Genomic DNA, 25,617 nt, shown 5'->3' on the forward strand with positions numbered 1-25,617 from the left:
GATGTCATTAGGGGGGCAGAAATGATGTCTTCCTCAGGAGCCGGAAGTGAGGTTATCAGGGTGAGCCAGAAGTGACATCATCATAATGGGACTGGACGTGATGTCATCAGTATGTGACTGGAAGTGAAGTCTAAAGGAGAAGGACTTGGAAGTGTCTTTATCACAGATAGCCGGAAGTGGTGCTATTGCGTGGGTTTGAGGTAAGAATATTTGGTTAATCTTCTGTTGCTCTGTTGCGAGAAGATAAAAGGTGTAAGCACTCTGTTCTAATCTCTTATCTCTTGTTCTTTCAGGATTCATAAATTATGCTTGACAAAAGGCGAAGAGCAAGTCCTTGACACAGTGAAAGCTTCTATAGCACAGGCCATACAGTATGTTGGGATTCCTGTGTTCTAGTCTTCCTTTTTTGACTGTAATGGGTGTGACACTTTAAGTTTTATTCTGCTGTTTACTATTTTTTGTCATTATCTATCTATCTATCTATATATAAATATATATATTTTAATTATTACTAGTATTATTATCTGTCACACAGCAGTAGTTCTAACTACAGTGTTGCACCAAATGCCCTAATTTAACACAGAAGTAACTCAGTTTACTGTGTTAGTAACAACAATTCATATTGTAAGTCTTTAGGGAGAAAAAATTATCAGTAGCACTTGATGCTGTTTACTGTTAATTAAAGGCTGTGATTGTCTTTCTAATTAGAGATGCAGCCTCTCCAAGGACATGGAGAACAATAAATATGCCCTGCTTTCCTGCAGATCTTGATTCTGATGAACATTACTGCCCACGACAACAAAGGTAGGCCATGTTTACTCCCTGCTATCTGTTCTTTCATGTGAAAGTGAGGCTTTAAGGGCAACAAGAGTAAAGATGTGGTACTCACAAGAGAATGTGCATATTGAATTATATTACAATATCTTAGAAATAACATTTCATTTAAGGTACAATGATGTTTATACAGAACAGTACAGTAAGATGAATTGAATGTGTTTCGCAAGCCACAAGTGAACCATTTAACAGGTAAAATTAGACGTCCTTAGGGAACAGGCTCAAGAACTTTTTAAAATGTATGCTGCTTCAGAGGAACAGGGAAGTAGCTGTCATTTAGAATTAAAAGGAAAGCAAATCTTCAGAGTGATGCCAGGGAAACCATTTTTGGTTCCCGCTTTTCAAATTGAATATGGCAATTTCCCAAAAACACGCATGGACAAATCTTTCAATATAATTTGACATATGCAGTACATAGTTCAAACACATATTTTGAGGTTATATCTGAAATATAAGAAAATATATACGAGTATTTCCCTTAGTATATTGTAACAATCATATTTTCAAACATACTGTGTATAAGACATGCAATATACTACTGTGTTTCCAGATCAATGGCAGATCATTCATGACTTATCTTTTTACATTGGAAAACCTAAACACAGCATTCCCGATGACTGTAATTTATTTTGAACTCCCTATAAATCAGTAAACGCTGTTCAAGTCAGTCTCTCCGTCATCATACGCGTTCTTCAATTTACAGCCTTACCACTTACTTGTACACAGTTAATAATAAGTTTCTAATTTGTGCTGTGTCACCATGCGATTTAGTCACAAACAAATCTCAATATCAGAAACACCTCAGAGATATCTGTTGGAGGATGATTTTAATGCCAGTTAATATATTTTTAAAATATACTGAAATATACAAAAATGACAAAACTTTCTTGAAATATAAACTCTAAAATTTATTGTACAATATATTATAACTAGAATTTAAAAACAGTAAATTTAAAAACATGATATCATAGTTTTCTAAAATATATCTTACAGTATATTATTCCTAGTATTTTAAAAATATTTTAGAAATATATTTTTATATTTTGGAAAAAATACTGCAATATACAAAAATGTCAATAATTTTAATTTTTTAAAGTACATTTCATTATACTGCAAGTTACTTTAATATAATTTACCTTTAAGTGTGTTTCATAACATATTTTCATATATATTCATGTCAGTCATTCTCCAACCCGCTATATCCTAACACAGGGTCACGGGGGTCTGCTGCCAACCCACCGCAGGTTATATTCACGTAGGTAGTAATATTTTTGGAAGGGCCAAAAGAAACACCCCTATGTATATTCCAGGAAGAGCCTTTATATATTTTGATGTATCACGGACTCAATAAATAGCTATGAATACATGATAACAGATTTGTGAAATACCACCAGGTTCCTGCTTTTAAAAGAACTCTCGCCTCATACAATAACACGGGTCAAGCTCAGGATTTCTGGATCTGTTATTATCCTGCCTATAAGATACACTAAACATTTCTGTTTTGTCCACTTATTAGGAACCTTTTCATGCAACTTTATATGAAAGTTTACATGGACGTTCATGGAACTTTAATATATGCAAACAACTCTCAGTAAAGTGCCATTAAAAAACCAGAGTGTAACGGGTTATATGGAGTTTGCATGTTTTCCCCCACAAATACACTTATTTTTCTCCCCCATCTCAGAAAGGGTTACATGTCCTTTGATGTGGGCTCACCTGGCTACTCATTTTAATATAAAAAAGTATTACTTGACCTGTAAAGCTACAAAGCATAAGGGAAAAAAAATAAAACTTCACCATTGACATGTTTGCCTGCTGAAAGCACATCGGTTAAATGTTAATACATAAGTTCTATTCAGTTTTAAAGACATTTATTAGCATAAAGAGTGAAGATTAACCAAAAAAAACCTCTTTCACAACAAATAAACAGGTCAATTTTCATTTAAGAATTTTTAGTTTCTTAGATAGAAACACAGGAAAATTTTATATTTTACAGAAGCTCAAAGAATAAGTAAATATTTATATTATGACAAAAAACAAATCTTAAATGTGGGAATGTGAGATCCTTCACAGCCAGTGCGATTTTCTTTGCTGTCGTGTGCTGGGTTGGTAACGTCATTTCAAAAGAGGCCCACCAAATAATCAAGCTACTTAAAATGAAGTATCAGTTTTGGAGTATGTGTTGAGGAGTAGAATGCAGACAAAACTGAAAATTGTTATAAACAATGCTGCACATCCTTTATGACAATGTTTCATAGCCTTTATGGTCTCGCAACCCAGTTTTACCATTTATATTAAGTTTATTCACAACCCAAAAGCGATCCCCCTTGGTACATGAGCTCAGAAATAATGAGGATGAAAACCACAGAGTATTGTCAATTGTGACCCACTCTCGTACCCCAGCCACATCGAATGTTATTTACCTTGATCTATTTACTTATGTTTCTAAGTGTAAAGTCACAAGTAGACTGCAGAGCTACCTCTGTTTGATCGACACGGGCGTGCTGACACAGTACATGTGTACTGAAGTGACTTTAGCTGCAGGTGGAAGCTCCTGTTGACACAACTGTTGTTACGGTTCTACCATTGTCCAGAAATGGCTCTATAAGCTTTATGACCACAGTCTCGGAAACTCTTTCTCCCGTGGAACGACTGGGATTTTTTCCTAAATAAAGAGTGGCATTGCACATGTACATGTACGACATTGCCCGTGTCGATCAAATACAAGAAGTATAAGTAACGTATGAATGGTTTTCATACAAAAGACCATCACAAAACATAATCACAAACAGGACTTTGCACGATACCTTGGCGAGCTCTGTAAGCCCTGCTTTTTCTTTGAAGGAAATGCATGTGGCAAATTAACTGGCAGGATGACGCAGGACCTTTTGCTGCATCCAAACGGTGCCATCTTTCGCCTGTACGCCTGCTACAGCTGCGTTATTTTTATGTGTGAGTGGACACATTTGCAGAGAGGACTTCTGTTCTCTTTCTCTGATGTAAAACCCTCATCCTCATTTGAGTTCACCTCTGTTATAGCACGTCTTTATTTGAAAACTAACAGTGTCAGATCGGGGGGAGTGTGAACGTGACTGAGAGAATAAAACTGAATAATAAACACTAACCTTTACAAGTACCATACATATACACCGGCCGTTACAGACTCAAATTATATGGAACAAGATGATCCGCTGCGGCAACCCCTAACGGGAGCAGCCAAAAGAAGAAGAACAAGTTTCAGACTCATATCAAATGTATGTTTTTATTCTATAATAGTAACGATAAGAGCAGCTCATTACTCAAAACGGACGAGCTCGTAATCAAACTGGGAACCTCTTGATTACGAGTCAGCAGTTCTTACCACTGCACCACCCAACCCAATTTCTTTTACTATGGTTATATTCTTGAATAAAAGCGCACCTGTTTTGTTATACTTGTACCTTTTGTGAAAGTGTTTATTTGATATTTGGACTTCAGTCTTCACACATTATACACTCCATGTCAACAGTCTGTCAGTTATTACTAAAATATGATAAACGTTTCTTTTTTAAGTATGTGTTCCTGCCTCGCATTTCATCCTACATTTACATAGATCATTGTAGACATGGAACACACATGAAATGTGTGAAACCCCTAAATCCATTGCTGAGGATGCTTCCTGTAGCTCAGTGTCTCCCATCTTGTATTTATAATTAATTTTCCTTTTGCTCATGCGCAACACTTTGCACTTTTCTCCACTAAACTGCATTTTCCAGGTGTTCGCCCAGTTCTGAAGCTTGTCCAGGCCGTTTTGAATTCTTTTTCCTCCCTGTTCAGTGTCTGCCATCCCTCCGATTTTAGTGTCCTCTGCAAATTTGACAAGTTTATTAACTATACCAGAATCATGTCATTAACATAAATTGGAAAAAGTAACAGTCTGAGGAGAGACCCCTGAGGGACTCCACTGATGCCCACACTCCATTCTCCTCTTATCTGTACTCTTTGTCACCTCTCCTGCCTTTAACCAGCTACAGATCCAGTTTTGTAGGTTACCTCTGATGCTTACAGCTTCTAGCCTGAGAATTAATCTTTGGTGTGGGACGACTGTATCAAGGGCTTTTTGAAAGTCTAGGTAAACTATGCTTTGTTTTTGTCAATTATTCTAGTTAAAAAAAAATATAAAAGACTTGTTTGGCAGGAATTTCCCCTCAAGCAGTCATTTGTACTGTTGCATATTCTTCCTGAACAAAAGTCCACAAAAGCTTTTTTTTTCCAATGGCGTTTTGGAGGGTTAAGATGGTTTAACGTAAACTTCCTGCATGCATTGATGTCTTTTTTTATATCAATATTTTCTGTATGGCAGACTTATGAGCAGAGATGTTAACCTCTGCCAATAATTGCTTCAAGCTGCTTCTCAAAAGTTGTTTTTGACATCACTGAGCATTCTGTGTTGTACCTTTTGGGTCATCTTGGCTCAGTGCCCACTTCTAGGGAGGGTAGCCACACTACTAAATCACCTCAATTTATACACAATTTGCTTAACCACAGACTGATGAATATCTAAACTCTTTGAAATGACTTTGTAACCCTTTCCAGCTTAATGCAAACCAAAAATTCTTGACTGTAGATCTTCTGAGATCTCTTTTTTGTGAGTTATGGTTTACACCAGTAGATGCTTCTTATGAATAGCACACTTAGATTATTTGAGTCTTTTTTATAGGTTGAAGTATCTCTAAACCACACCTCCAATTTAATTTCATTGGTTGGACTCCCCATTTGCCAATTCCTGACTCCAGTTAGCTTTAATAAAAGTCGTCAGCCTAGTGCTTCACATACTTTTTTCTTGCCACTCTAGGAGTCACAGTCATGCACTTGCATTCTGTTTTTTTTCTGGTTCTGTATAAATTAAATACTCGTGAAGCGGAGGTAAAGCTCAAACTCTTCCATTGACTTTCTTCATGCTTTTACTCAACAGGGTACAGGGCATCCAGATACTACTAGGCTGGAATTTGAAAATCATCATGTCGGAAACAAACCAGACCTCAGCATTGGTCAAAGAATTCATCATTGTTGGTTTTCCGGGTCTCCAGGATCAAGAATCTAAGATGGTATTATCTGGAGTTTTGATGACACTCTATTTGCTTATTTTAGTGGGAAATCTTTTGATGATATTTATATTTTTCGTAGATGAATCTCTTCACACACCAATGTACATCCTCATCTGCAGTTTAGCTTTTTTAGACATAGTTGTTGTTACTGTCACAGTTCCTAAAATGGTAGCTGCCTTCATGTTTGACTTTAAGGCAATTTCACTTAATGGCTGTTTTACTCAGCTTTTATTCCACCACAGTTTGGTCGTATCAGAGTCCTTTTTGCTAGGGCTCATGGCTTATGACAGATTTGTTGCTATCTGTCGGCCATTGCATTACCCTAACATAATGACAAATTCGGGTGTTGTTAGAAAAATAATTTCTTGTTGGGTAGGTGGGTTTTTTAGTCCAGTGATTCCTCTAATCTTAGCGCTCAGATTGCCATATTGTGGACCCAATAAAATTGTCCATTGCTTTTGCGACCACGTCTCTGTGATTCGACTGGCCTGTGCTGAAACTGTCATCAATAATTATGTGGCTCTACCCATTACACTATCAACCTTGTTCTTTCCCCTGTTCTTTATTCTGCTCTCCTACATCAGAATTGTTAGGTCTGTACTGAAGATTGCCAAGTCTGAGGAATGTGTCAAGGCTTTCTCCACTTGCATCACGCACATTTTTTGTCATTTCTGTCTTCTTCCTAACTGCGGCCAGTGTCTACATCTCCTATCGAATTCCTGGTACGTCTGCAGACATGAGAATTATGGCAGCGCTAATTCAAAATATAATCCCACCACTAATGAACCCCATAATCTACTGCCTGAGGACTAAAGAGATCCGGGAGAGCTTTTTGAGAACTCTGAGAAAAAATAAAATACTGTCTGTCACTTAATGTTCCGTAAACCTGTTTACTTCAGCATTAAACCATTATGTATGAGAGAGTGGCAGAAGCATCAGAAAGTAGTCAGAAATATTAAGGTCCTGATTACCGTAGAAATCGATTGATGGCCTGTAGGGGTAACTTTATCTGTGCTTCTATCGGTACGTTAAAGCTGAATACATACTATGTGGTCATTTTGGATAAAGGTGCATGGCAGCTCCTAGCACACTAGCAAGCTACTGTTTGTCATTTTCAGTATTGTAATGTAAATGCATAAAAGTTAAGGAATCATGGCGGTGTATGAGTAACGTAAATTATAAATAATTGAAAGCAGTTGTGGGCCAAGACAGGAGCCACTTTAACTGGTGTATGTCCTACAAATATATCAATGAAATTCCAACTTAATGAATATGATGTTAATCGGTCATCTTGGTCATGATTTTGTTTTGATGGTCTAGGAGAAAGGTGAGAAAATGTGAACACTGCGCAACTGAATAAACAAAACATGAAATTTAATGAGTATGTGTGACTCGTTTAACTTAAATGCAACAACTGACTATTTTGTGGAAAATTAAGAGTCAATTTAGCTATTTTCTAATGCAAAGGTAAGTGTCTGAAGGTCTCAAGTTGTGTTTCAGTGGAATAACATGTCACACATTGTTAATCCACAAAATCAAAAAAAAAAAGCAAGAATAACTTGTTTATTTAATGTTTCCATTGTCCAACAATAATAAAGCTAACCCACTATTGAGTAAGTAATATTATGGACATAAAGGACAAAGCAATACATTTTTATGGTATTTTATTACAAAACAGAAATAAAGTCTCTTACAACAGCTTATTGTGAAGTAATACAGTATTTATGAATTAGACTTGATGCATGTAAGGAAACACTTCTAGCAGTAATTAAAGTGGATTAGGAAAGTTCTTGCCCCCTTTACTTTCTACACACTTTTATTGTGTTGTAGATTTCATTGTAATTTGATCAAATTGCCATTTTTGCCTATCAATCTACACTCAATAACCCATAATGACAAAGTGAAAACATATTTTTAGATAGGTGTGCAAATTTATTAAAAATCAAAAACTGAAATCTCTCACTCATAAAATTATTCAGAGTCTTAATTCAGTACTTTGTAGAAGCCCCTTTGGAAGCAATTCCAGCTTTGAGTCTTCTTAGGTAAGTGTCTACGAGATTTGTATATCTGAATTTGGGCAGTTCTTCAGAGCAGATCCTCTTAAGTTCCATTATATTGGATGAGAAGTGTCTGTAAACTGCCATCCTCAGGTCTCTCCACAGATGTTCTTTGAGGATTAAGTGTGTGGTTTGGCTGGGCCATTCAAGGACAATCAGTGACTTGTCCTGAAGCTAATCCGGCATGGTCTTCCCTGTATGCTTTGTGTCATTGCTATGCTGAAATGTGAACCGTTGCCTTAGTTTGAGGTTGAGTGTGCTCTTGAGTAGGTTTTATTCTCCATTTGGCTACATTCATCATTCTCTGACCAGTCTCAGTGTCCCTGCATCCCCATAGCATGATGCTGTCACCAATATGCTTCAACATACAGTATAATAGTATTAGACAAGTGATGAGCAGTGTCTGGTCTTCATCAGACAGAATGCTTGAAGTTCTGCTTAAAGAGTTCAATTCACATCTTATCAGACTAGAGAATCTTTTTCTTCATGCTGTCATAGTCTAAATGGGCTGTCATATGCCTTTTACTCAAGAGTAGCTTCCATCTGGGCCCTCTACCATAAATGCCTGATTAACAGAGTGCTGTTGAGATGGTCATCCTTCTGAAAGGTTCTTCCATCTCAGCACAAAACTTCTAAAGCTGTGTTTGAGTGACCATTGGGTTCTCTTCTTGACCAATTACTCATTTTAGCTAGATATCCAACTCTAGGAAGTCCTGCTGGTTCCAAACTTCTTCCATTTCTTATTTATTGAGGCCACTGTGTTCCTGTGATCACTCAAAGCTTTATAAATAATTTATATTCTATTCCTCATCACAATTTGATTGTAGAGGTTTACAGTAAGTTCCTTAGACTTCATGAGTTTTTATCCTGACATGCAGTGTGAATTGTGGACTTTATATACACATTTACACTCATGCATTTTTAAATGATGTCCTATCAATTCAGTTTGTCACAGGTGGACTCCAATGAAGATCTTGGCACATCTCAAGGTGAATTAAAGCAAAAAAGCATTCACCGGTTAACAATTTGGAGTGCCACAGCAAAGGGTTTGAAAATTGAAATGAACGAGAAATTTCAGTTTTTGGTTTTTACTAAATTTGCAAACCTTTCTGAAAAACATGGTTTCAATTTGTCCTTATAGGTTATTGAGTGTAGATTGATAGAGCCAAAATGGCACATTTATCCACTTAAATTGTAATCAAAAGCACAATAAAGTGTTCAGAAAATGAAGGGTCTGAAAAACTTTCCGACTCTGCTATATGTAGCAGTTAAATTTCATGTGTATAAATGAAGTTAATGAGACAGAAACTACAAAATATTATGCATAAATGCACAATGTGGGGTCAGAATATAGAAAGGACACCTTATGAAAAGGCCTATGGGTCATATGATGGACTCTGTTATGTTCTACCAGACATTGTACAGAGGCGATCATGAAGGCTAACAGAATGTCAGGTTATGTAGACCAATGTGTGTACTACAAGTAAACTGGGGATCTGTTTGAATAATTGTGACCTTGTGGGAGCATATAGACCAAAAAGAAGAAAATGTATGCCAACCAATCCATTTAAAATGGTTCATTTAAGACCATTAAGATAGAAGGACTTGCAATATTTCCTAATTACTCAGGTGTATTTCCAAATTCTGCTGCCACATGTGGCATGACTTTCTTAGCTTAGACAATGTTTAATGTGGTTGCCTGGTCTTTTAGCCTGTGGCTCTTCTGTACTGCTACAAAGATGAAGCTTGGCCAATTCCAAACAAATAGAGAAAAGACCAGGATATGACCTAAAACCGGAAAAATGGTAAATCTATCTTTAAACCAATTAAAAAAACAAAGTCAAAAGACACACTGGAAGAATCAGAACCCAAAAACTAAGCTAGAATTTCACACAGTCACAGTATGTGGTGTCACCTTACAAAGTATCACACAATTGATTGCACATGGCTCAACTTCCAAAAACCACATCACTAGTCAATGATGTTTTGTGTTGTTGCAAAAAAACCAAGAAAGGGAAGCAATCATGGAAAAAAAAATGGTCATTTGGTAAAAGAGAAACAAAGCCAAAAAATGTCAAATATATACAGGGGCAAATTATTAACAAAGTAACAAAAAAGCCAGAATACCTGGTATCTGTACCCCCAAAAACACTTATTCCTTCCAAAAAATATATATCTTGAACAAATAAAACTAATAATGTTTTCTAATTTATAACCTAGACCCTATCTCCAAGCATGGCCTCTGGATGTGCCCATCTGATTTATTTAAAAATCAGAAAAGGAAACAAAGCAACATTCTAGGGGCAAGGAATTTCTAAAGAGTACCCAAGAGCATTCTTCAGATGCTGTGCCAGCTATGAGAACTTGCCTGCACTTCTCAAATCGACCATTGTGGCTGACTACTAGAATCTTAGTGACTTTAACAGCAGTTAACCAGGAGATGAGAATTTCCTTCAAAAAATAAATACATAAAAATATGTCCTTCTTAAGAACTAAAAGTGAAATCAAAACAAAGGGTAAGCTTTTCTGAACACTGAAATTTGTTTCCCTAAACCAGAGAGCTAAAGTGTAATTGTCATGAAAAAAAAATTGCAATGAGTCGTTTACCAAAATCCTATTAAATAATCAGAGCAGGAACACTAAGATAAAAACACAGCTGAGATGAAAAAGCAAGAGTCAAAATCAGAACACTGAAAACAAGACTTTTTAGTTTATCTAATCTAATCTAACCTAGTCTTATCTAATCTATGAGGGATGTTCAAAAAGTTTCCGCACTTTTTTTAACTTTATTTATTAAGAATTTCAAAAACAAATTATTTCACTTTTCTAAACTATTCCTTTGTGATGCTATGTTCCCAGCGTCATGCCAACTTTTTAATGCCCAATTACTATTCCTCCCACCTTCACCGTTTCCAACGAAAATATAAAAGTGGGGAAACTTTTTGAACGACCCTCATAATTTAATAGCACTTGTTCACTGATTGAATCCATATCTAGGACAAAGAAGCTCCTGCTGTTGCACTATAATTTATCAGATATTATCAGGAGGCCGGTCTCTAGCAACCAGTCCAGATTCCCTAGCAATACAAGTGACTATCAAAGTGACAATGTGATGCAGATAAAATTGAAATCAACGCTTTCTCAAACTAAGAGATCACATTTAAGCTCAAACATGAAAGTCATGCTTGGAAATGAATCCTGGGCCTGCCTCCTGACTCACTTGATTAAGTGAGCATTTCCAGGTCGTGTGGAAACCTGGGCAGTCCTCCCCCAGCAGCACCCTCTGGTGGTATCCAAAGTATCCGACAGGACTGCGTCTCCAAACTTCAACTTCCATGGTACCCTGCCAGCTGTCGTTCACCCAGTCCATTCATTATGGCCTCCTGGCCAGGTAGGAATCCATTCTTTATCCCAACCAGGATACTTGTCCTTCTTCCCAGGCATATATAGTAGTCAGACTGGGTTTCCCAATTCTGAACATTCAGCCTTTGCAGTGAACAAAGTGTTCAACCACAGAACAACTTTGAGGAGAATAAAAAGATCTGGTTATACCTCAAACTCATTTTGTCCATCTACCTGCACAGGAAGTGGGTGTGAGACTGCACTGAAATAAGGCCTGGAGTACACAGGCTACAGATAAGGTATGTGCAAAATTAGGATATATTTTATAATTGTTAGGAAGTGACAATTTACAGGGTCACACCTCAACCTGATTTATAATTGTGTATGGTCCAATAAATTGTGGAGCTATTTTCAGGGAAAGAAACCTCAAGTTGATGTCTGACTGATGTCTGGTGGGGTAAGCCACACTGTCTGCCCAGCACTGAATTTTGGTTTTATGCAGCTTAACATCTACAAATTCTCCCAAGCCGTTTTCCATGCTCTGCACAACCTAGTAAGGTAACCTGTCAAAGAGATTGTGTTTAAAGCCATTCAAAGGGCAAAGCCTTTATGGTTGAAAACTAAGGACTGTTTCAAGAAAGTTTTGCCACTAACAAGGCTGTTACAACATTTATCCTGAACGGCTTCAACTTTACTTAATTCTTTCACTATGTCCATTAGCCTGAAGACTGTAACCAGATTGAAAGAGCAGCCAAAAATCTCATCACAAAACAATTGCCAAAAGTGCAAAACAAATTGAGACACTCTATCATGTATGACTTTTTTCAGTTGAGAGCTTCTTTTTGGGAATGAAATAAGCACACTTGGAGAAAAGGGGCGACTAGAATTATAATGGAGTATGATGCACTGAATGAGAAATATCTTTATTAAAGTCCATAACAATAAGACTGATAGGTTTAGTTGCAGCAGTAATGGGTTGCAAGAATGCTATGGGAAGTTCTGACACTGTATTAAATAAACCCAGCAGATACATAACATGCAATAACATAATGATGCAAATCTCAATATGTGTTGTTTCACCAGTCATTTGAAGGTTTGTCTAATCCCAGGATGTCCAAAGAGTTTCCTTTGATGTTTCTAAATTAATCCTTAACCCAAAAATTCAAAAGATATGAAAATATTCCCTTTAGAAACTCTGTCTGTGACAGAATGAGAGTAAGCCAATGTGTGGGAACGTTTAACTCTTTTAGGGTGGATGTCGACTTTTATCAACATAAGAATGGATAATAGGGTCAGATGATAGAAGAAAGGTATAAATGTTGATAAAACTCTCCGTAACATTACAGGTAGATCCTTTTTGCTCAGAGGACTGTTAGACTTGTTGACTTGACGTTGAAACCCTGTGTGTGCATGAGTAGCGTAGAGTAAGCAAGGTCTAGAATGGCATTGACATCGGGCGAGAGAGCGAAGCGAAAAGCACAAAGTGAAATACTCTTGGACTCTGACTTATTGAACTCCAATTTTGATACAAGTGGTCTGGAGATCGAAAACAAAAGTCAGGTGCCTGCATCAGCTGACCGGTCCCCAGCTGATCGTAGTGCTGGACAGGCTCGTTCAGCTGACATGCCTACAAAAACGTTCGCCCTGGGAGGACTTCACAGACATTGATCTGTGGGAGACAAGCTGGCAACTGGAGTTCACCAAACGATGCGGCCTGCTGGTGGACACTACAGATTAGCAGCCATTCGACTACTTCAAGCCATTTCTTTTCTACCAGAAGGTGCCTTTCAGCTTATAAGTGATGGGATGAACACGTACGTAATAAGTATGTGAATATGTCAACTGTAGGGGCTCCTGGAACATAAAACAGAGTGACATTTGTCATAAATACAGTAAGTACTTTATGTTGATTTATGCATGAAAACCATTGCTTTATGTGCTTTTTTGGAAAAATATTCAGCCCTGCGACAAAAGGAAGTAAAAATAATTAGCCCTAAAAGAGTTAATAAAGATGTATCTAAGAATCACACAGGAGGCAACGTATTTTGGGAGAATTTCAACTGGTTCATCGGAATCGAGTTTGCACGATAAGGCATCAGCCTTTTTCTTCTTGTTATATAGTAGGTCTATAGGAATTGATAACATTAAAGTGACTAAAGAATAACACCTAATTAGTCCGTCAAACTTAACTATTGTGCCAATTTCAGAAACACAAGATCCTTGTGGTTGGTAATGTATATATAATGAAAGGGAATTTAGCACCCTTTATCCATTGCCACCATTTGCCTACAGCCAGTTTTGTAGCTTGTAGTTCTTGATACCTCACGTCATGATTCCGCACAATTGATGAGAGTTTCTTTGAAGAAAGTACAAGGCTATAACTTATTAGATCTGTTGGACTTTCGTGAAAAGAAATAGCTCCTACACCTGTACTGGAAGCATTAAATTGTTTTGTGGGATTGAAGCTACAGAGTATTGGTGCACAGGTAAATATTTTAACAAATCACAAAATTCTTGAGTAGTGGAAGACCAATCAAGCTCTTTTGAATCTTCTTGGTAAACGGTAAAATAACAAAGCTAAAATTCTTAATAATTTGATGATAATAACTGACAAATCTTTGTACTTTTTTTTATGATCTTAGGGAGTCTCCATGCTTTTAGGGAGTTTTCTGAACTGAACTGATCCTTTGTCTTTTCCATAATATTTCAAAAATATTAGAGAGTTTTTATGGAACTTGCACATTTCAAGTTTAATTAACAACTTGTTTTTGCCAAAGTTGTTTCAGAACCTCTCTAAAATGTGGCATGACACTATCTACACTATTGAAGAATGTCAATATAGCATCAATGGAAAACAAAATCGAGATAGCAAATAAATCTCCTAAGATATCATTAACAAAATTCTGAAAAGGCACGGGAGCACTGGCTAAATCATAATGCATTACTAAATATTCATTATGAACTCTGGTTGTAATAAATGCCATCTTCCGTTCATCTGCCTTTATAATCCAGAAAAGATTGTAAACACTCTGAATGTTCAGCTTATTGAAAATAGTAGAATCAGTAACCTGGTTGACTAATGGGTGGATGGGAATAACTTTTTAATAATTAATTTAATCCAGTTCTCCATAATTTATACAGAGATTAAGACCATCATCTTTTTGTCTATAAAAAAAAAATCCAGCGTCTAGGGTTCTATTTGATGATTGAAGTAACTCATTTGTTAAAGTCCCTGTGACACTGCTCAAAAAAATTAAGGGAACACTTAATCTTCCCAGTCTAGCATCAAGTCAGTGAAGCTTCAGAGATATCAATCTGTCCAGTTAGGGAACATAAGCGATTGTGAATCAAATTCAACTGCTGTGGTGCAAATGAAAGTGGCAACAGGAGCACTGGAGAGTCGACAGCAAGACAACCCCTAAAAAGGGAATGGTTTTGCAGGTGGTGGCCACAGACAATTACTCTCTCATTATCCTTCCTGACTGATTCTTCTCTAGTTTTGCATTTTGCTAGTGTCCTTGTCACTGCTGGTAGCATGAGGCAGTACCTGCAGCCGATTCAGGTTGCACAGGTAGTCCAACTCCTCCAGGATGGCACATCCATATTTTTCATCACAAGAAGGTTTGCTGTGTCTCCCAGCATAGTCTTAAGAGCATGGAGGAGACAACAGGAGACGGGCTGTTACACAAGGAGACCTTGACAGGGCCATAGAAGGGCATCAACCCAGCAGAAGGACCGGTATCTACTACTTTGTGAGAAGAGGACCAGAAGGAGCACTGCCAGAGCTCTACAAAATTACCTCCAGCTGACTACTGTTGTGCATGTTTCTTACCAAACTGTCATAAAAAGACTCCATGCGGGTGGTATGAGGGCCTGATGTCCTCTAGTGAGACCTGTGCTCACAGCCTATCACCATGCAGCTCGACTGGCAAATGCCAGAGAATACCACAATTTGCATCTCCGCCATTGGTGCCCTGTTCTATTCACAGATGAGAATAGGTTCACACTGAGCACATGATACAGACATGAAAGAGTCTGGAGACACAGTGGTGAACGTTATGCAGCCTGCAACATCATTCAGTATGACTGGTTTGGTGGTGGGTTAGTGAATGTCTGGGGAGGCATATTCATGGAGGGTCAAACAGATCTCCATGTGCTAGGCTACAGTACCCTGAAAGTTGTTAGGGACCAGGATGAAATCCTCAGAGCCGTTGTCAAATCTTACACTGATTCAGTGGGCCCTGGGTTCCTCCTGGTGCAGAACAATGCCCGGCCTCATGTGGCCAGAGTGTGTAGGCAGTTCCTAGAAGACAAAGGCATTGATACTGTTGACTGGCCTGCACATTCTCCAGACCTGAATTCAATTGAGAACCTCTGGGACATTATGTATCGGTGCATCCAACGCTGCCAAGTAGTGCTACAGGCTGTCCAGGAGCTCACTGATGTCCTTATCCAGGTCTGGGAGGATATCCCCCTGCTCACCATTCTCCATCCCATCAGGAGCATGGCCAGACATCGTCAGGAGTGTATACAGGCACGTAGGGACCATACACACTACTGAGTCAGATTATGAGCTGCCGTGATAGAAATTCAGGCAAGTTGGATCAGCCTGTGATTTTAATTTTTGACTTTGATTTTCAGTGTGATGTTAAATCAGCTCTGAATGTGTTGGTGATTTTGATTTCCATTGACTGTTGTTACATCAATTTGTTCCCAACAAATTACACAGTATTACTCAGTAGAAATTTTCCACTTGAATATTTCATTCATTGAGATCCATTGTGTGATTTAAGTGTTCCCTTAATTTTTTTAGAATAGTTTATATTTATCCATAGCCTGGTTCTTAGGCCATGATCAGATATACTGTAGATTATACCCCTTTGCAAAGGAAACCCAGGCCATAATAATACAGACAATGAGGACAAAGTTCAAAAGATTCCTGTTTACTAAAACATTTTAATAGTCTTTAACATATGAGAGTAATAGGTTTATAGAACAACAAGTACTAAGAGGTGGTTTTACATTGTCCAGACCCTCAACTTGACAAGAGCTACCCCACCTAATAATGTCTCTCTTTCTACAATCCATGACTGGATTGTGAGTCTGAAGCCATTGTATAACCCATAATAATACAGGAAGATTTACTCGAAAGAGGACTCGAATATGCTGTGTCACAAAAATGACCAAAAGACATTGCGAAGGTTTGGGGCAGCCACCCGTATAATTGTTCCCGGCTGCTAAATTGATTAATAAGCAAAGACATGTTCATTCAACTGAGTCCAAAATAGAACTGATTCTCTTCAGGCAATTTGGCGGCTTTAAAGGCCAGCGAAGGAAGTGATGTCATCAGCACCGGAACCGGAAGGGATGTCATTGGCTGCCCCAGAGCCGGGCGGGATTTCCCTAGAATGGTCTGCAAAAGATCGAGAGGGAGAATTAGTGCACTTCGCCACCCCCTGGTCTGGCATGGAATCACATGTATTCAAGCCCTTAGTTGTCTCCAAAACACACGTGTGTGACAGCTGTTATAACTCTCGCTAGGACAAAGCAATCTGAATGAAACAACATGCAATGTGCTCCTCAGTATATGGAGCTTCGAACAAGCTGGGATGCTCCTGTGTTGGAGTGATGAGGTAGGCGCCGGACAGCTGTCATGACGTTTAACCTCTGTTTGCAACTTCTGGGTGCATACCGCCCGTACCACTTCACTCAGTCACTCAACTTCTCATCAGGATGGTGGTGTTTACAGTAATGAGCAGCATGTCTTTCCGGTGCGAATTTATTGGGTCATCAATTTGTTTAAGTGATGTCAGAATTAACTGGATGATCGTGAGTTAACGGAAGGTTACTTCCAGCAAGATGGAGCAACGTGTCACACATCTGCAAGAAGCATGGCAGAAATTGAGTCCTTCTTTGGCGACAGGGTATTTTCAAAGGGGCTTTGTCCACCAGACTTCTTCCTTAGGGGTATGGTCAAAGGAAAAGTCTATCCGAATCAAGTCTTGCACTGTGGAAGATTGGATGGAAAACATCCAATGTGAAATTGCTGCTATTGCCCCCCCGAGATACTTGCCAATACATTCAGGAACATGGAGCACCACGTTGAAATGTGTCTGGCAGAAAACAGAAACACTTCTAACATCTCATGTAATGCAATCGATTACACATACATCAAGGTGTATAGCGTATTTTTATTGTTCAGATTGTTTCGTCCTAACGGGAGTTCCAACAGAATATTCAGGGCCTCTTTCAAGTGAATCTCCCTGTGTAACAAAAAATGCAATGTATTCCTTATGAAGTGCACTTAATTGTATCTGCCAGGAATATTTTCAAGTATTTCAGTACCTAATGAATTGCCATGTACAAATACTATCTGAGGTCTTTGTTTTAGAAGCATTATAAGTAAATTTAAACCATTAACCAATCATGTGATTGTAACATTTTTGGCAGCTTCTGAGTCTGTCAAGGCTTGCGTCTTTGTTCCTTTAGAGATTATTGGCACTATGAGGGAATTCTTCAACAGCCCATCCTACCAACCCTGACATATGGTGAAGGATCTAGTTCCCCTAATTCTTACAAAGTTTAGGACTATTAGCTACTGTATGTAATGAGCTGCCATAACAAAGTTAAGTTATGCATCTATGATGCACCTTTGCTGCAATGTTATTTTTTTCCCAATTCAATTCGTTCAACAACATCCATCCTATCTAAAAATACTCTAGCAGTTGTCCCCATTTCTTGTTTCACTTCTGACTTCTGCTGTTTTATGACTTCCTATTTTTAAGTGCAAATCCACTATATCTTCTTATATGTTGTGACTCGCAAGTTCACATTGTATTTCTGAACTCATTGCCCTTTCAAATTTCGAAAATGAAGATGTGTTCCTCCACCCACTACATCTCAGATAGTCGGACATGTGACTACATAGTCACTAGTTCATAGTTCACTACTTCTGACTTGACTGGAAAATTAAAGATTTTCATTAAAGCCTGTAATGAATAAGATGTGTGAACAGTAACTGGAATGGTTGGCATTGTACCAAGAAGGCACCCATTCCAAAGGTTTGTCATCTAATAAGAATAATTAATACATGCTACCTTAGCCATAGTAGAGGTATACAGCAAATCAAAAACCAGCCAACACTGGTTGTTAAATACCCTTCATTTTCTCCAGAAAATTACAATGGATGGGGAAAGCCTTATGAAACAACTTAAAATAAGGATTAGTATCCCTGTGTCCTTAATGAACACAAACACCTCACAAATCTGTGAAATACAGCAGGAGCTCTGCGGTCTTTGGATGTAGTTTTACATCAGTCATGTCGAGTATGGATTTTAAAACACTCCTTTGCAGACTGGACTGAGTTAATATGTTGCTTTGGGATGCTCATTAGTATTTTCTATGTCATTAATTTGTATTATTTTGGTTTTCCTTAAGGAGCCTAGGAAATTGTGCCCTTTGTGCCAGCCTATTAGCATTCCTCTGGTGATGTTAATTGCTTCTGTTACATAATTTCTAATTCCATTATTTAAAGCATACAGCCATTTAGTGCTTTTCCAAACTTCTCGTGCTGTTAACCAGAAACAAAAAGACATAAACTCAGTGATTTGGTAAGTTATTTGTAATCCTCTTTGTGTGGGTAATAAAATATATGGTTAATATATATAAATAAAAAAATATATATTTAGGAATTTTCAGTATTTTCTTACACCATAAATATTGTAAAAATGAATACAAGTTATAAGTTCATTAAAGAAATAATATTGCACGTTATGCTGTTCTCTGTTTAAACTGAAAGCCACTGTGTGAATTATGTATTTTCTGTTTTGAAATTTGTAAGGTGTTTTGAGATTTTAGGTTGAGACTGCTCTAAATAAAAGTAAACTGAACTAAAAAATACAAATCATTTGAGAGAAAAAACGGCACAGCTAAATCTGCATTTATTTTTGTTTTTTGTCTTTATTAAAAGAAATAGTGGGAATGAAGATATACATGGGAAACTGAGACAACTTAATAACAGCAACTAACTAGTTTAGAATCATAGCAAAAGACATAACATGATGTATTATTTAATTTATGTATCATTAAATTAAGTTGAAAAGTTACAATGAGGAGAAATATATCTATAAAGTGAAAGAAAAAAAATGAGACTTGCCAACTGCAGTTTCTGAGAGCATGGCAAAGGAGGTGCTTTTGGATGGAATAATAATTAAGTGGTATTATTACTGCCAGACTCCTGCATTAGCTAATGCCACACGGGCTACAAAAAAATAAAACAAATTTTGCTCTTTGTTTTTCACAGATGTATTCCTGCCTCTAGACTATCTGATTTGTGTTGTCATTACTGTAATTTCTTGGAGAACTCATCCACAGCTTGTTCCCTGAGTTGACTCATTGTCAGTGAACAGCGAAATAGGGGCTGTCAGAACATAAAGCACGTTTAGAAGAAAGCTATTTATTGTGTTAATGACAGTTGTTTAGAAATGGCCACTGACTATATTATACAGTAGATTCCAGTTCCAGTGGTGAAGAATCACACAAAGGTGATGACTTTGCTCCAGTGGTAAACTATAATGAAACTTGTGAATGTGTGTGGAAATATTATATATGTGTTGCCCAGTATGCAGCTAAACAAAGTATGAGAACTGCTGACCTAAATCGTGTTTTGTCCATTCCAGGTCTAACTGCATCGTTGTTTTTTGATGACGCAGGGTGTAAGGTAAGCCCATGACTTTGTTTTTTAAATAATTAGTAGCCTAATAGGTATCAAGTTCACTGCATTATCACGTACAGTAAATATTTTCCTATTACTGTGTGTCTGTACTGCCTTGTTGGTGGCTGGAGGCAGTAACGGACTTTTATGTTTACTTGCACCCAGGCCATGTGTGGCACACATTAAAAAAAAAATCCAGGCTGCTTGTAATATCTGCAGTCTTTCTTTTTGCATCTAGTGTATGTAATTCAGAAGGCTAAGGGTGACATGTTGTACTCGACATTTGAGATGCCTTATGTACAACACCTCACAACTGAAAAAAAACATATCAATAGAAGGAAATCGCTTTTGAAAATAAAAACGTTATTTGGCGTTACTGATATAGAGGTTCACTAAAGTCTACATACCTTAGCAGAATATTTGTTGTTGACTAATCATTTATGGTTTGGAAAGGTCATTTGGCAAGGAAGTGATACAGACATCATGCAGTTACTGAGTTGGAGCCTACTGGTTCTCTGGTGCCTCCAGAGAAGAGCAACTAGGCTGATTCCAGGGATACAAGGGATGAGTTATGAGGAAAGATTAAAAGAGCTGAGCCTTTACAGATTAAGCAAAAGACGATTAAGAGGTGACATGATTGAAGTGTTTAAAATTATGAAGGGAATCAGTGCAGTGGATTGAGACTGTTATTTTAAAATGATTTCATCAAGAACACGGGGACACAGTTGGAAACTTGTTAAGGGTGAATTTTGCACAAACATTAGGAAGGTTTCTTTACACAAAGAACGATAGACACTTGGAATAAGTTTCCAATTAGTGTGGTAGACAGTAAGACTTTAGGGGCTTTGAAAACTCGACTTGATGTTTTTTGGAAGAAATAAGTGGATAGGACTGGTGAGCTTTCTTGGGCTGAATGGCCTGTTCTCATCTAGAGTGTTATAATGTTTTAATGTAACTCTTCTGAAAAACAGGTAATGTTTATTGAGGGTTTGACAAAGAATTATTTGCAAACTGGCAAAAAACTAAACCTGCTGTGTCTGTATTTTTAATTTATTAAATTTTTTAAATTAAATGAATAAATAGTGACCATTGCTGCATTAGGGCTAGACCCAGAACCTCATTTCTCATGCTTGTACTGTATATGGGACTATGTGGCTCATGTATGGATACTGTATAGTCTTTTCAGTCCACAGAATCCTTTACCAAAAAATTGTTCTGGTGACCCTGGCAGCTGCCAGATCATGTCGGTTTACCCAACTGAAAATCACTGCGCATGTCAAATTCAGTGACTGCTATAAATAAAACTATACCATAACTGTAACTTTAAAATAAATATAACTGTTAGTTTGTTGTATAGAACCTCTTTCAGTCAGTAACCAGGCAGGAGGAAGCTTGTTATCCCATCTTTAATTATCGCTTCATGAAGAGGGAGCATCCATCACAGCAGTCTGTCACAAAATGGTCACAGAGCAAAGACAGAGTCTCATATTTAAATAACAGTGCTGGATTGGGGCTTGTGTAACACCTGACATTTACTCAGATTGGCTCATTAACTTACATACCCATCTGATTGGTTAAAATATATGACATGTCTTCAGCAGAGTAGAGCCAGCTTAAACACCCAAAATAAAAGTCTAATTTCGCTATTCTTATTTTTTAAATTCAGCTCTTCCCCTTGTATGAAATTTCTGTGTACATGACAACTGTCAGGTGTTACTGTGTATATGACATCAGCCAGGTTTTTAAGCCATCACCAGGAATCTTCTATCTCTTTGGCCAGCCACTGCAGCAGTCTCTTCATGACATATCTAAGACAAATGCTATATATTTTTAATGTGCACTGCAGACCAAAATACTTCACACACAGTAACTATCATTATCTCTAAATTTTCTCTCACACTGCTCGACGACTTTCAGGCATAATAATGCTAACCTGTTTTTCTGACAGCCAGTAACATGTTGCCTGATCGAGCCAGTAGTGGCTGTACAAAGGGGCTAACAGGCACAGAAAGTTCATCTGCAATCTCAGACTTTTTTCTTTCAATTCTTTTTTCCATTCCATCACAGGGCGTAAAACCTCTGACAGATGAGCCTTTCTTTTGTTTGTGAGGTCCAAAACACCTGTGTTCCTTATTCCTTGTTGCTGCAGTATAGGAATTGTAATTCCAGATGAGCATGTATTGGTTGTTAGCTCTCATGCATGCAAAGCCCATCCCTACGACTAAAGACACAATCAAACCTGTTTGAATACTGGAGAGTCATGGACTAGTTGGAATGAGTCACTGGGTATGTCAAACTACATGACAGACCTTCATAACCACCTACAACTAGCAAAGATTATGGAAATGAAGGCTACAACTGAAATTTATTGGAAAAGTTATCAAATGTGATGTGGCTGTAAGAAAGAGGAGAGCTATAATTAGATGATCCTATAGCCAATACATAATAAAAAGAATTACATTAAAAACATATTGCAAAATTCTCAAAATGTTTCCCTCTCTTCAGCTCTTCCCTCTCATACACTTCACAATTGCTGTAACTCTTCGTCCTCTACCTCAAGACCAGTGCCATCTTTATTTGCTTGTCTGTGCAAGTCTTCAAATTACCCTTTACCAGACTGAACATTAGAACGTTAGATCAATCTAGATGAGAACAGGCCATCCAATCCAACAAAGCTCACCAGTCCTATCCAGTTAATTGTTCCAAAATAATCGAGTCTGGCTTTGAGTCCCTAAAGTCCTACTGTCTACCACACTACTTGGTCCACTTATTCCGTGTGTTTGTGGTTCTCCGTGTGAAGATAAACTTCTTAATGTTTGTACTAAATTTACCCTTCACAAGTTTCCAACTGTTTCCTCATGTTTATGATGAACTCATTTTAAAGTCACCGTCTTGATCCACTGGACTAATTCCCTTCATAATTTTAGGTCATGTCTCCTCTTAATCTTCTTTTGCTTAAACTGAAAAGGCTCAGCTCTTTTAATCTATCTTCATAATTCATCCACTGTAATCGGCCTAGTCGCTCTTCTCTGGACCTTTTCTAGTGCTGCTATGTCCTTTTTGTATCCTGGAGACCAAAACTGCACCCAGTACTCCAGCTGAGGCCTCATCAGTGTGTTATAAAGCTTGATTCTCTCTATTTGGTGGTTGGATGTCCCCTCAACACCCCTATTTCCTTGAAAATCTGTTATTATTAGTGTTTTATATTCATTTAAGATCCATCTTCTCAGTATTCAATTTAGAATTGCTCACTGCTTTATTTTACTCCCTGAAAGTGTTTCGCCCTGGGTCTGTCACAAATCTTTCTTGTCTCATCCACCAGGCAAACATTCCAGGTGGTTTGGAATTCCACCCCCCACAAACCAGCCTCAGCATTGTGGATAGTTTATAAAGTGAACTCTCTCTTTCCTTATCCAATTTTGATGAACTTGTGAGCCCTGCATCAGACTAGTGCCCCATTTTGTGTTGGTTCCTGTCTATGAATTGGCTTGGTCAAGTTAAACCTCTATATTGGTATCACAGGATGAGAAGACAAACATGCATTAGTAGGTTATCCCATTTACTTAACCCTTTCTTGTTATTTTTTATACAGGTTGACATTCACTTGGGGATTTCTGAAGATCATTATGGCCAATTTTACAGTTCAGCAATTCTCTATTGCATGTCTGCAGGGATTTCAAAACCAAGACAGCAAAATTTTCCTTTCTGTATGTTTCCTCATCATTTACCTGTTCATTTGCCTGGCAAACATCACCATCATCATTATATTTGCACTGGACGAGAACCTTCACAAGCCCATGTATATCATGATTTCTAATCTAGCTGCTATTGACATTGTATATTCAACCGTGACAATCCCTAAAATGCTAGCCATGTTCTTATTTGATTACAGCTTAATATCTTTCCCTGCTTGCTTCCTGCAGATGATATTTTACCTTGGCTTAGGTACTGCAGAAGTCTTCCTTCTGGTTTTAATGGCATATGACAGATATCTGGCCATCTGCAATCCCCTTCATTACCCTTCCATTATGACCAACAGCAAAAGCGTTCAGCAAGTTATTTTTTGCTGGGTTGGTGGGCTGCTTAGCCCACTGATCTCCGTCATATTGGCCATCAGGTTGCCTTTCTGTGGACCTAACAGGGTTCTCCACTGCTTTTGTGACCACTCATCTGTGATTAGGCTCGCTTGTGCTGAGATTACAATTAACAGCTATGTTGGTTTGACGTTTGCTTTGGGAGTTCTGGTAATCCCTTTAGCCTACATTCTGTATTCCTATGTCAGGATCATCATGTCGGTAATCAAAATCACCAGTTCTGAAGGACGCTTTAAAGCTTTCTCTACCTGTGGGACACACTTAATAGTAGTTTGCATATTTTTTCTGTCCTCTGTCAGTGTTTATATCTCTTATCGCATTCCAGGTTCCTCTGAAGATGTACGCATGATGACATCAATTGTTGGAATTGTTATTTCTCCTGTAATTAACCCAATCATCTACTGCCTGAGGACTAAAGAGATCTGGGACAGTTGTATGAAAACACTGAAAAGGGCTAAATTATTACCATCCTAGAAAAGGGAAGCACATTTCTAAATTCTGATATGTCTGTTTTTTGGACATGTTGTACCACCATCATTCGGATGCTTTTTTCAGTGCTTGTAGTAAGTGATGTTTTGTTTCTCATGCATTGAAATTTATAATAATATTTTCCATGCAATTTTCTAATGATGAAATGCAAAACACAGTAAAAAAAGAAGTATTTCTCCTAAGGCCTTTTTCACATTTTTTTCTCCTCAGCCCACCAGTAATATCAATTCTGTTCTTTTGTTCCCTTCATATCATTGATGAGGAGCATTCTTTTTTTTTTTTTTGATTTTATTAAAATCACACAACATTCCATACAAATAAATCAATTTCTACAAACATAAGAACGAAAACAAATCAACCCCCACCCCTGAAAAAGAGAGCTAAATAAAACTTAAAACTAGTAAAAATAAGTAAGTAGATTAAGGGTAAACGTTAACATTTAACATTATACAAAGTTATTGTCTTTTTTTCACCTGCATTATTATCATTCTTTAATTTAATATTATTTATTGTATCAGTATGCTGCTGCCGGAAAATGTGAATTTCCCATTGGGATTAATAAAGTATCTATCTATCTATCTATTTGATAAATGAAAAAAAAGGAATAAAGGGGAGAGAATCTGCTTCCTCAGTGCTTTAAAAGCTTATTCTAAAATGTTATTGATGAGATCCTGCCAGGTTTTGAAAAAGTTCTGCACAGGTCCTCTAAGTGAGAATTTGATTTTCCCAATTTTAAATAGTATATAACATCAGTTATGCACTGACTTAAAATAGGTGACTTAGGATCCTTCCAGTTCAGCAAGATAAGTCTACATGCCAATAGTGTAGTAAAGGCAATCACAGTTTGTGTGTCCTTCTCCACTTTAAAACCATCTGGGAGTACACCAAACACAGCTGTTAATGGGTTAGAAGGGATTATGACACCAAGGCTTTCTGACAGGCATTTAAAACTTTTGGTCAAGAATGATGTTAATTTGGCGCAGGCCCAAAACATCTGACCC

The 25,617-nt window shown here is 37.6% G+C and overlaps 1 protein-coding gene and 1 pseudogene across 1 annotated transcript; both read left to right on the forward strand.

Moving 5' to 3' along the window:
- The first annotated feature begins 5,792 nt into the window (after nucleotides 1-5,792).
- Nucleotides 5,793-7,235, forward strand: LOC114651277 (olfactory receptor 6N1-like; annotated as a pseudogene).
- A 16,395-nt stretch (nucleotides 7,236-23,630) lies between these two features.
- On the forward strand, nucleotides 23,631-24,702 carry LOC114651480 (olfactory receptor 6N1-like). Its single transcript, XM_028801338.2, has one exon. It carries the CDS (start codon nucleotides 23,660-23,662, stop codon nucleotides 24,599-24,601), a length of 942 nt encoding a protein of 313 aa, XP_028657171.1. The 5' UTR covers nucleotides 23,631-23,659; the 3' UTR covers nucleotides 24,602-24,702.
- Nucleotides 24,703-25,617: the final 915 nt, after the last annotated feature.

This window comes from Erpetoichthys calabaricus, chromosome 4, assembly GCF_900747795.2.
Source record: "Erpetoichthys calabaricus chromosome 4, fErpCal1.3, whole genome shotgun sequence".
Taxonomy (NCBI): Eukaryota; Metazoa; Chordata; class Cladistia; order Polypteriformes; family Polypteridae; genus Erpetoichthys; species Erpetoichthys calabaricus.